Genomic DNA, 13626 nt, shown 5'->3' on the forward strand with positions numbered 1-13626 from the left:
AACACTCACGGCTATGCCGTGCTATGCTCCGCGAATACGTTCCACTAACGCGCGGCCGACGCTGGCAGGAGCGGCGCTTATATTCACTTCTTGCTCCTGTCGTGGAGCGGTCGTAATCCGCGCACCATTGGCCGACGTCGTTGCACCGCCTTCTCTTCTCTCGCGTACTTCATCCTCGTTCTGGAGTTTATGCTATTAGCGAAAAATCGCTGGGAACAGTACCAACAATAAAGTACCGAAGAATAAGCGTCCAGAATGACTTAAGTGCAGTGATCACATGTAACTAACTACAAAAAGGCAGATGACAGAGTGACATTCACAGGACGAATCTTAAGAAAATGTAATTCATGTATAAAATAAGTGGCTTAAAAAACACTCTTCCGGCCGATTCTAGAGTCTTGCTCATGTTTAGGTTCTTCGACAGGTTGGGTTAATAGAAGACATAGGATAGATCCAGTGCGAAGATTGTGTAACTATCTGTAACGAATACTGCCTGAAAAAAATTGCATAAATATTCAGTCGGATCTTAATAAGATTTCCAAGTGGTGCAGAGACTAGCAATTTGTGTTAAATGTTTAGAAATGTAACAGTGTGCACTTCACAAAAAGAAGAAACCTAGTATCCTATGACTGCAATAAGAAGAGTCACAGTTGGGATCGGTCAGTTCATGCAGTACCTGGATGCAACACTTTATAGGGATATGAAATTAGTCTACAATAGGAATTACTTACAAACAGCTCGGGCTATTCATTTTAGAATAGTGCTCAAGTGTGTGAGATGCGAACCCAACAGTACTAACAGGGAATATTTCAACATACACAGAGTAGAGTAGCACAAATGATCACAGATTTGTTTGAGTCATGGGGGAAATGACACGGAGATGGTGAAGAAAATGAACTGGCAAACGCTTGAAGATAGACTCGGTGTATGCCAACAGGGTACATATGCCCCGAGCCAACCCGGAGAAACGAGGGAATTTTTTCATAGGGGAAAAATTCGAGAAAAACCCAGAAATTTTATTTGAATTCCAAAAATTTTACAGTTTTTAGTTTACAGTTAATTTTTTGTGGTAAGAACTGATATTCTAACAAGAATTTTGCTTTAGCCCGCTGCTGCGTTGTGATACTGTAGAAATAAAAAACAAACGAGAGGATAACATCAAACTTAAACTTGACTTGCATAGAAAATGCAGTATTTATAACAACAAAACGCAGTGCACACACAGGCGTCTATTGACAGTAAAATGTGTCAAAGGCTTTTGGACGAAGACTGTGGAATACTCCGTAACAATAAACTGCTTTCGATAAGCGTGACGTCACAACTGTTTACATTTCCAAAACGTCGCGGGAAAATATTGCACTCGTAGTTTGAGAAGCGTTATTTTCAAAGTACATTTCTTTTCACGCAAAATGAATTATGTTATGTGTGAAGATGTGCCATGAAGTTCTTAGCGGTTGACTTTCTTCAAAACTTGAGGATCAGCCATTTAGAAAAAATTCGAGCCCAGAAGACCAGCAATTTATGCCATTATTTGATCTTCTGCTAGCTCGTTTGTTTTTGATGTATCTTAAAGACTTAAAAAGACCAAACTTCAGGTTAGTTTTTCATATTTATTTTAGTTTTTTCATAGATTACAAATCATGCAATAACGATGGCAAAATGTATACTTATCCTCAAAAAAGAAGTTCGAGGTGTGTTCTTGAGCAATTTCACATGTAATTGGCTTTTTTATGGAAACGCTGAAGTGCTCCAAGGAACATGTATTAAGCCAGGTAACTCACAAAATGTTTGGCACACAGCACTGAAATTTGTAATCACGCTTGTAAGAAATATTCATCTGCTGCAATTTAAACTATGCTCTAAGGATCCTGCCTAACCACACCTTCGGAAAAACAGCAAAATAATTTTGACGTCCAACATTATTTGTGAAAGCTTAGTTTTTCTTGAAGCTATACTGTATGTATATTAATTTAAACCATTAACTTTTCCTATTTGACTGTGATGTTGTTATTGGCTGATTACATCACGTGTCCTATGCTCTGAATATTTGCTGGCATACGCTGATGAGATAACGTGACATGAGCTATGATTAGCTGACAAAGCGCTTCGCAATCTCGATTTTAGTAGTTGAGGATCTATCGTGCAGTATTTGGTGGAATCGTATTTACACTTTCGTAATACAATACGCAGTGTATACGTTGCCACTCATCAAAGGCCTTGTCAGAAGGCGTTGTTTTTTGGTGGGTTTCGTTTCCAGAAGTGTCCGGAAGTTCTACGCAGGTGTATAAAACCTTTACCATTCAAAAGATAGATAAGTTTTATATCTCCGAGGGAACGTATATTGTCATTTAACACGGAAAAAAGTACTTTCACCCGGGATATAGTGTACTTTCACCCTGCAGAAAGTGTCTTTTTAACTGGGAAATCCGAGAAAAAACAGGGATTTTTTTTTCCTGTCCACGTATACACCCTACCCAAGGAAACCTACTTTAAGGAGACGCTAAACTAAATTCAGTGTCAGACACTACTAGAGATGTGTTGTGTATCACGGAGTTTACTGTTGAAATTCCGAGTGCGTACGTTGCAAGGAGAGCCATGTAAGATATTACTTCTTGTACGTCTCGCGAGAAAATCGTGGAACTAGAGCTCCTAGAAAAAGGTTTATTGATAGTCGTTCTTCCCACTAACAGTTCGTGTAAGGGGAAGAGGAAATAATGACGATACGAGAAGTACCATTTGCCATTCACCCTAAGGTGGCTTGTGGAACACAAGTGATTTTGCCAAACAGCGACAAACAGCAGGAAACGATCCCTGAGAATATAAGAAGCAAACAGGTCGTATGGAGGAGGTATAAGATAAAAGATCTTTGGCACTGATCCCAGTATGAGCACCAGCCATGGGGGCTTGGCAGCATAGAGAAACGCAGACCACAGTGTGAAACATTCTCCAACTGCCGCTACTCTAATCACTTACAACGCCTGCTGCCTTCTTACCTATAGACTTGTCTCCGAGGCGACGGTTTTGCCGCTGGTTCGTTACAAAGGATGCCGCGGTACTGGGATATCCGTCAAGCATCCTATTCACAGATGTGGCTTCTTCAACGAGGGGCGGTATCGTCAACCTTCGTAACGCCCACCTGTCGGTTACGGGGAATGGTGGCAGCGAACCATCAGCGCCGGTTGAGCTTCAAAAAATGGTTCAAATGGCTCTGAGCACTATGGGACTTAACATCTGAGGTCATCAGTCCCCTAGAACTTAGAACTGCTTAAACCTAACTAACCTAATGACACCACACACATCGATACCCGCAGCAGGATTCGAACCTGCGACAGTAATGGTCGCGCGGTCCCAAACTGAAGCGTGTAGAACCGCTCGGCTACACCGGCCGGCGGTTGTGAGCTTCAATGTGTGGACGGAGATTAGTGATGACCGCCTCGTCAGACCATTCACCCTTCCACAACACATTGCTGCGAGTGAACCTGCATCCTCTGTAGGAGGACGTGCCTTTAGTGGTACGAAGAGTACTACAAGACGGTGCTCCAGCTCACTGATCTCTTCTTGAATGTGGACCTAAAACACCAGTACAGAACAGGCCAACATACAGGATTATTTTTCGGGGGAGGGGGCGCAGGTAAATCGGAAAGCTAATTTTACCTAGTCTGACTTTTTATTTTATAATACAAATACAGATTCTATTAAACCTTTAGTGTATCATATAGGAGGACAGGGACTGGTTTACTGTTTTCATTAGCCTCAAATGACCCATAAATGTGTTAATAGCTCAAATTTCGGCAAATTACTAGATACCTATTTATTAAATTTACGGCTGTGTTGCTGAAGTGGCAGTCTCACATAGTACGCAGTAGAAAAGCAAATAGCTCGAAAAAATCAAAGAAATTAGCAGAACGTTACAAAATAGAGTCAAAATCATTCGCAATTTTTTTTCTACGTGGATGGTATGTGTTTACTTTACACAGGTTTTCGAGCAAAGATACTGATCTTGAGTCTATTATGTTCTGTTTCGAAACAGCCCAAAGCAGCCGTGTTGCAGGTAAATTGTTTCTTGTATGGCTGAGTATGGCACTGATTGTGATACTGGAGACAAAGGAAGCTCTTTGGGTGATCTATTTTCAACTACACGGAAATCTTTACGCAAATACAGATTTAGTAATGTTATGAAACTGTCCACTTTCTACTCCGCTTTGCAAGAGTTGAAGCCTCATATGGTTCCGTGAACCTTCCTCTGCTGTGTTTCATTAGCTTCTTTACCCTAAACTCTTTTCACTTGAATTTCAGTCATAATGGAGAATGAATAATATTAAGAAAGCATTTTGGTACTACAGAATTTCCATTGTATCGAGTATAAGCGCCAACATTTCTGGGCGCGGGGGGGGGGGGGGGGGAGTTCATGGGTCCTGCCCAAAGCCCCCCCCCCCTCCAATTCCCACCCTCCTCTGTGCTGGCCTGGTAGAGACAGAATACCTCCGGTAACCTGGTATGTTCTCATTAGGACTTTGAATAATCAAAACTTACATTGTTAATTATCTTTTACCTTCACGTTCAACTGTGTGTACCTCCCCTGTGACCAACCGTCGTATGACATTTGTGTTCTTATCCTCTCGGCATAATTTCCTGCATTTCTCACCATTTAGCAGAATCACCCTGTACAAACGTAGATGTAAATATACCGGCTGATCAAAAAGTCAGTATAAATTTGAAAACTTAATAAACCACGGAATAAAGTAGATAGAGAGGTAAAAATTGACACACATGCTTGGAACGACATGGGGTTTTATTAGAACCAAAAAAACAAAAATCACAAAATGTCCGACAGATCTCGTGCGAGCGTCGTTTGGTGATGATCGTGTGCTCAGCCGCCACTTTCGTCATGCTTGGCCTCCCAGGTCCCCAGACCTCAGTCCGTGCGATTATTGGCTTTCGGGTTACCTGAAGTCGCAAGTGTATCGTGATCGACCGACATCTCTAGGGATGCTGAAAGACAACATCCGACGCCAATGCCTCACCATAACTCCGGACATGCTTTACAATGCTGTTCTCAACATTATTCCTCGACTACAGCTATTGTTGAGGAATGATGGTGGACATATTGAGCATTTCCTATAAAGAACATCATCTTTGCTTTGTCTTACTTTGTTATGCTAATTATTACTATTCTGATCAGATGAAGCGCCATCTATCGGACGTTTTTTGAACTTTTGTAATTTTTTTGGTTCTGATAAAACCCCATGTCATTCCAAGCATGTGTGTCATTTTGTACCTCTCTATCTACATTATTCCGTGATTTATTCAGTTTTCAAATTTATACTGACTTTTTGATCATTCGGTATAACTGATGCAGAAAAATGGATTCTGGTGTTTTTGTCCCGTGTACCAAAACGTTTTGCGAACAGTATAAATTGGTTTCGTAGGCCAAGGAATCGTGAAAGAATGTGTGGTCGTTGTTACTATCATTATCACTGTGTCAGCCACGCCCAATATGAGAGACGCATGCACTGATAAAATCGAAGCCACCTGTCCGTTTCTGTGCCCCTCTCGTTAAGTGACCGTCAGCATCTGAGCGGCGATCCCCTTCCCATTCATACGAACCGCAGACAGTAGTGACGGGGCGGCGGCTGCTGACGCAACGGTAGCAGCTATTTGCCTCAAAGCAGAGCGCGACGCCGCCGCGAGCGACGCTCTGCGCATGCGCGGGAGCGCGCCGTGTTCGCAGCTGGCGAGGCGGCCACCACTCCGCGGCCGTACACGGACGGAGGCGCGCGCGAAGAAGTAGGTCGCAGCGTGGCAGCCATGGGGTCGGAGGACGCCGCCGCTGCCGCCGGCGACGGCAAGGTGGTGCTCAAGCGCAAAATCACGCTCTTCAACGGCGTCGCCATCATCGTGGGCACCATCATCGGCTCGGGCATCTTCGTGTCGCCGGCCGGTGTGTACAAGGAGACGCGGTCCGTCGGCATGTCCATAGTGGTGTGGCTGGCGTCGGGGCTGTTTTCGGCGCTGGGCGCGCTCTGCTACGCCGAGCTGGGCACGTGCGTGCGGCGAGCCGGCGGCGACTACGGCTACATCCGAGAGGCGTTCGGGCCGCTGCCCGCCTTCCTCAGCCTGTGGGTGCAGCTGCTGGTGCTGCGGCCCGCCACGCAGGCCATCGTAGCGCTCACCTTCGCCCACTACGCCACTGCGCCCTTCTTCCCGGAAGTCGCGCCGCCGTCGGACGCCGTGCGTCTCTTGGCTGCTGCCTGCCTTTGTGAGTACCCTGCTGCCGTCAACAGTCGCGCCCTCCGCTTCCAATTTGGGTTAGAGTGTGGTACAGTACATCCTTCCCACCCCTTCCCCCTTAAATCTTGGTTGTGGTGACAGACACCTGTATCGTAGCCCGAGGTCTAGGTTAGAGTGAAACGTGATAATTTGGTTGTGAGTTAACGAAGCAAATGAATGTGAACGTTAAATAAAGGTTGTGGTAAGAGATTGTTTAGCACAGTAGCGTCATGTTAACGTTCGCGCCATATTTAAACACACTAGGTAATGGAAAAGTCTCCGATGAGTACTCCGATACGTGTTACGTACGTATATCCTACATAACCTGCGAAAAATGCGAGGAGGTCCAGTACGTAACTTTAACCGTAGTTTGTGTTGACGTGCATGCATTTCCTACCCGTAAGGCCAGGGAGGCCCTTTGTAAACTTGCTTACTTTCACCCTAATACCAAATACAGTTTCAGAAATAAGTCATTCGACATGTAAGTTTGAAATAGCGCAATGCCATTTTTACGGGTACGGAAGGAACCCGAGAGATTCATTTAACAGTGAATAATTTTTTTTTATAATAGTTGCATTTTCCTCAGACAGGTGACTGTTCATTTGGTTTCTATAAACGCATCGCGCCCACAGTTCTGTTTTTGCATTGCCTTAGCTGTCAGTTAAACGTTTAAGCCAGTGAACCTATCGATGCATGGCAGATGACAAATCTGCTATACTGTACTAACGAGCAGCAGCTCGAAAACTGTAACGTTCTAGCAATTTTTATTTATTATTAAAAATAAATCCATCTCCTGTCGCACTGCAGAATTTACATTTCAAATGTAAGTACGTTTTCATTGCGCTTAAATCAACAGTGTGTATATATTTTCGCAACAATATTCAGCGTATTTCCGACGATTGTTGAGCCTTCAGTTGTGAAATTATGTTAAAAATATATTGTTGTACATTAGCGCAATTTTTGCCCAGCATGGTTACCATCTCCCATGAAGATAAAAGCCAGTCATTCGAAACATTTGTTTTACTGAATTCCGTGAGGGGACTCTTCTGTATACGCAGCTAACCTAGTGCGTAAATTAATTCATTGAATAAGCAGCAAAATGACGCAAACTGAACCACTGCACTCGTATTCAAGAAGACGTGCATCCAAACTCTATTTCAAACCTGAAGCGGAATTTTTACTCCAGTTACAAAAAATGGTTCAAATGGCTCTGAGCACTATGGGACTTAACATCTATGGTCATCAGTCCCCTAGAACTTAGAACTACTTAAACCTAACTAACTTAAGGACATCACACAACACCCAGTCATCACGAGGCAGAGAAAATCCCTGACCCCGCCGGGAATCGAACCCGGGGATGGGAAGTGAGAACGCTACCGCACGACCACGAGCTGCGGACTACTCCAGTTACAGGTCACAGTTTGATAATCATAATGGCACGGCATATGTAAAATGGTACAGCTACAATAAAGAGACAAACAACTGCCGCATTTTTAGATATGCTGACTTGCTATGGTACGCAAACTGTGTGTACTCAATTCCGAAGGTGGTATATACGGACAGAAATTAATAACGTAATCTATAAATTTTTTGTGATCCTTAATTGGGTGCTGTTCAATAAGTTTAAAACAAGATGCTGCAGTTAAATTAGTCGGAAAGGAAAAACATGACCGCCGAAATTTTGCAATATGACTGCAAGTTCATACCACCTCCAACAGGATCATGCTCCGCTTAAGCAAACCAACCTTCGGTCTGATGACAAATTTGCTTAAATTGACAGTGAGTTTGTCCAGTTCCTTACAATTAATGCACTATTGGGTAATATTACATGAGTTGACTATTAGCATGTTAGCGAGGTACGGAAGATCAGAATCGTTGTCACGCATGCCAGTACTGCCACTTGTTGCTTCAATGTGAAATTCGAATCTAGCAGTAGACATTGCAGCAGCAATGTCTCTTTACCAGTTAAGTGACTTAACGCTCTGGACCACCGTGTTTTAGTGCTGTAACTGTTAGGACTATGATGTTGAGTATACCAACGTAGTATTGTTTCAAGATCACAATTTCGTGTGTAACAAAGGCTAAAAATACACTTCACAAAAAGTTCAAGGAGAGACATTACTTTCAATAATGTGTCAGAAAACGCGTGATTTTCAGAAACAGGTCAGACAACGTATGGTAGCAATCTGGTCAGTTCATGAATAAAAATAACTTCATATGAAAATTTTTCCTTTTTTTTAAGTATAGCAACAATCATTCGACCAAAGAGAAGTATTTTATGCAGCTAATGAAATCGATATATTTACAGATAACACTCTGCGTACAACATTTTGAAAACCGGATAAACTCGCTTAAAATGACAGATGATAGGCACTTTGCTTGCGCCAAGTGAAAAAAAATAAAACTGAAGTAGCATTCTGTGTGAAGCGTGGGGAAATAGTGTAGATACTATGACATTGAACATGCTTCGGAGATGGCGGGTTAACAACTCGTAGGCATCCTATGTGACACGTGGGCCCGACCGCGACGCCACCTGCCTCGTTCCGCCAGCGGTCAATACCGCTTCGCAAGCCTGCCAACTGTGCGACGTTGTTGGTACCGTAAGCTCACTGCCGTAGTAAACACCGATGCTATAGGGCCAAAAAAATATTTTGCTTAATAAAAAAATAAAGAAATATCAGCGACTCGCCTCTAATATCCTGCCATTAGAAATAGTGAGGAAGTATTAGACAAATCGTGTTCTGAAAGAGACATATTGCATTATGATTTCTTTGGGTCGCGAGTTTCAACTGTTCGCGTATAGCGTTCATTTATTTTGGAGGGCTACTGAAATTTCAACAGTGGAGAGCGCACCTTTGTTATGGCATATATAGCAGTTTATAATCATAGTAATAAGTAATAGAGTTGGGCAACACGATTCTTTTTCCCGATTCGATTCCTACGATTCATTCTAGTCTGTGATGGCACGATTCTTACGGAAGGCAAAAATCTCTACATCTTACTCAAAGATGGCAGGACATGTCCGAAATTGTCAATGGGGTTAGAATCGAACTGTGTCATTATAAGATATGCCAGAAATAGTTTGTTTATGAGTAAACATGCATATGACGTTCCAGTTACAAGTGTGATTCTCGATTTATACGTGTAATGCGTTAATTGATGAAAGGTCACGTTTGACTTGATTGCATCAATTGTTTTATTTCAGTATGCCAGGAAAGAGTGGTGCAAAATTACGTGGTATGCCAGTTTGGTCGTGTGGCTTGAACGTAACTAACTACAGACGTCTGTTTTATAGTAACAAAATCTAGTAGTGAGGCAGACGTGGTTTAGCTCATAGCTTGGTTTTCACGAGTAATATTACGGCCCACGAACTTCGTTTGTTCGTTCCGAGCTTCCTTTGTTCACACGCATCCTCCACTTGACTGCCATCTGGCGATCGTAATCATTCGGCACGTCTCGGCATGATCCGGAAATTGCCTTAGAAGCATAGTGTACTAAGAATCGTTGGAACTTGGAATCGTCACGAACCGGAAACACACACTCGTTGAACGACGATTCGTCCGTATCACGATTCGATTCTTACGATTCTTTATTTAGAGTCGTTCAAATGAACGACTCATTCACGAATCGCCACAACTCTAATAAGTAAGCAGTTGAAACTTATTAGAAGTTTGCGCCTGTCTTGTTCCAAACGCCATGGGAAACATTTGCAAACGGTCCCAGGGTTATTATAAGGAACCGCCATGTTTTTATTATTAACACGTTACTGGAAAAAATAAATGCGCATATGGCTTTGTGCATTAATTTATCAATGCTTAAAATCATACCTGTCAAACAGTACTAGTTAGACGAGTAAAAGTAGATACACACTTGATGTCAATGTGACGTGACAAGACTTAACATCTCGTCAGATGGTGTGTTTCCACATGGCGACTTGGTATCGTGTCATTGTGCCCAGTACTAAACGATAAAAGTTTGAGTAATTGAAACGTACGCGTCCATCTTGCGAAAGACGAGATACAGGATCACCATTAAGTAACTAGACTTGAAAATAGTCAAATTTGTTGTGCCGAAGCAAAATTAATTAAGGTTGCTCATAACAGGCAGTAAATATTGCAACTCCAATGGCAACAGCGTCACATGGATATTTCCTCTCTGCTCGTCCTCGACCACGGAAGCAGGTTCTAAATATTTAATAATTCAGAAGTAATTGTGGAGAAACTAAACTGTTTTGTGTATTCAAAAACACGCGATATTACTTAGGCGATATATGATGTGGTGACTCTAAAAGCAAGGTTTAAAAAACTATAATTATAAAATTATTAATCGCGATGTTTTACTTTGTTTCTCGCAGTCCGTGTTAACAGAAAACTTGTAATCGGCAACGGCACGAATTTGGAGACTTTTTGTGACATCCACCGATCATAGCCAGAATGGCAGCACCGTTATAACATTATGCAAATTGTTTCTTTACACTGATCATGAATTTACGGATTTTACACCCTCTGCCTGCTGACTCAGACCAGAAGGAAAAGATTTGCTATTACTGCAAGATTTGAGTGATACTCGATGGACGTCTTTTCACCTCGTTATTTGCAATTGATAAGTATAAGGGGATCAATGTACAGAAATAAGACGCGCTACCTGTCACAGAAGCAGAGCAAGACGTGGATCAGGCACACCCCACACAAGAATAAGGATATATTGTCGTCTTACATCATAAAAGTAGAATACATAGACTGCAGAATATAACTGGGAATTATAGCAACTGCTTCATACTGTTGAAACTGCTTTATACCGTTGAAGACTAAAGAAAGCTGTTCTGGCCGGCCGCGGTGGTCTAGCGGTTCTAGGCGCGCAGTCCGGAACCGCGCGACTGCTACGGTCGCAGGTTCGAATCCTGCCTCGGGCATGGATGTGTGTGATGTCCTTAGGTTAGTTAGGTTTAAGTAGTGCTAAGTTCTAGGGGACTGATGACCACAGCAGTTGAGTCCCATAGTGCTCAGAGCCATTTGAACCAAAACTGTTCTCCACCAAAGATTTAGTTATTAATCTGAGCAGTAAACCTCTTTCAAGCTTCCTTCTTTGAGCGTTCATCGCACTTCAGTGACACTACAATAAAGTCATTCACATTTTGTTTGTGGAATTCTGAAAAAGTATATTTTCTAACATTTTTTCCTTAGTGATCTTTAAACTCAATTCTAGATTGTTGCTGTACTGTAGTCATCAATGCAACAGTGATCGTCTTCGTCATTGTTGGCCACAACTGTTTTTGAGTGAATATAAAATGTTTATAGTTGTTCCAAATAATTACTCCACCTTCGACAAGGAATTATTAACAAAAGAAATTTAAAGAAGACTTTGGAGATAACAAAGAATTTATAATGTAACAACTGCAACAAGATAGGTCCTGCTTACGTTTTCATGAATTTACCAGGGATTTCATACGGTGACTGGTAGAATAGAAGCTGTCAAAGATAAAAGTAAATCTTTTGCCTCAGGTCAGTGTCAGTAGGCGGAGTATCAGTATAAGGAAACAATCTGCAAGCGAAAGGCAAGGTCCCGAGTTCGAGTTTCAGTCCGGCACACAGTTTTAATCTGTCAGGAAATTGCAAATCTGTATGATGTTTTAAATGGCCTGCCATTTTGGATATGATCGGTACATGTCAGAAAGTCTATAAATTCGTGCCGTTGCCGTTACAGGTTTTCTGTAAAGACCGGCTACGAGAAACAAAACATTTTCATAATTTTAATATCATCGTTTTTTAAACTTTTCTTTCAGAATCTTCACATCATATACAGACTATGTAATATCGAATGTCTTCGAATACATGAAACACTTTAGTTTCTCCATGCCTGCGTTATGGTATATAATGATCCTCTTTAGTGGCAGAGGACGCACACATTGTCGAAATATCTATGTGTTGCTGCTGGCTTCAGGACTAATGTTACTTAGTGTACTGCACACACACACACACACAGCTCGTGACTGAAAGAAAATACGATGCAGACATTTTAATACATGAAAAAAGCATCATTTATTTGCTCTCGGATTACATACATACGAAGAGAAATCGTTAATCAGAAGGCAATATATATCGTCCTTTTGCTTTATTATATGCATCTCGCACCTCTAGCCAAATAACGTCTCGCTCAGTGTAGCTCAAAAAATGGCTCTGAGCACTATGGGACTTAACAGCTGTGGTCATCAGTCCCCTAGAACTTAGAACTACTTAAACCTAACTAACCTAAGGACATCACACACATCTATGCCCGAGGCAGGATTCGAACCTGCGACCGTAGCAGTCGCATCAGTGTAGCTGATTAATGGTTTACTTCCGAGTATTCAGTCCAGTTGTTTCCATTTTATTAACAACAATTCTATGACCTAAGTGCCGGACGCTGTGGCCGAGCGGTTCTAGGCGCTTCAGTCCGCAACCGCGCTGCTGCTACGGTCGCAAGTTCGAATCCTGCCTCGGGGATGGATGTGTGTGATGTCCATAGGTTAGTTGGGTTTAGGTAGTTCTAAGTCTAGGGGACTGATGACCTCAAATGTTAAGTCCCATAGTACTTAGAGCCATTTGAGCCATTTTCTAAGACCTAAGTTCCGGAGCGGGAAGGAGCTCCTGGTCCCCGGCACGAATCCGCCCGGCGGACTTGTGTCGAGGTCCGGTGAGCCGGCCAGTCTGTGGATGCTTTTTAGGCGGTTTTCCATCTGCCTCGGCGAATGCAGGCTGGTTCCCCTTATTCCGCCTCAGTTACACTATGTCGGCGATTGCTGCTCAAACAAGTTCTCTACGTACGCGTACACGTACCCCATTACTCTACCACGCAAACATAGGGGCTACACTCGTCTGGTGTGAGACGTTCCCTGGAGGGTCCACCGGGGGCCGAAGCGCACAATAACCCTGGGTTCGGTGTGGGGCGGCGGAGGGGTGAGGTGGACAGCGGTAGTGGTCGTGGGGTTGTGGACCACCGCGGCTGCGGCGGGGACGGAGCCTCTCCGTCGTCTCTAGGTCCCCGGTTAACATACAACATAGAAGACCTACGTAGTCGTCTTCTTCAGATGCTGCTAGTTGTACTCTTGTGCTGCCTGGACACCAACCAGATGGAGTCCTGTCAGCGAATATACGTACCAGTACATCTCGCAGCTCTTGAAAAAGACGACGAGGCAGGTAGTCCAAATATTGTGTGTAAAACGAAAACAACAACTCGGCCGAACACTCGGGAGTACACCCTCCATTCATCAATCACGCCTAGAATTCCTTTGAGGCTGTAATTGATTATTTCATTGGTTCAAATGGCTCTGAGCACTAACCTAAGCTTAGCAGCGCGGTTCCTGACTGCAGCGCCTAG

At 43.0% G+C, this 13626-nt stretch overlaps 1 protein-coding gene across 1 annotated transcript in view; it reads left to right on the plus strand.

The window, feature by feature from the left end:
* Positions 1-5762: 5762 nt before the first annotated feature.
* The window catches only part of LOC126457202 (large neutral amino acids transporter small subunit 1), a 333361-nt gene continuing 325497 nt past the window's right edge, over positions 5763-13626 (plus strand). Inside the window, exon 1 of the mRNA XM_050093301.1 lies at positions 5763-6259. Coding sequence (XP_049949258.1) covers positions 5809-6259 — 451 coding nt within the window. The 5' untranslated portion in view covers positions 5763-5808. The remainder of the gene's footprint in view (positions 6260-13626) is intronic.

This window comes from Schistocerca serialis, chromosome 2, assembly GCF_023864345.2.
Source record: "Schistocerca serialis cubense isolate TAMUIC-IGC-003099 chromosome 2, iqSchSeri2.2, whole genome shotgun sequence".
In the NCBI taxonomy this organism is placed as follows: domain Eukaryota; kingdom Metazoa; phylum Arthropoda; class Insecta; order Orthoptera; family Acrididae; genus Schistocerca; species Schistocerca serialis.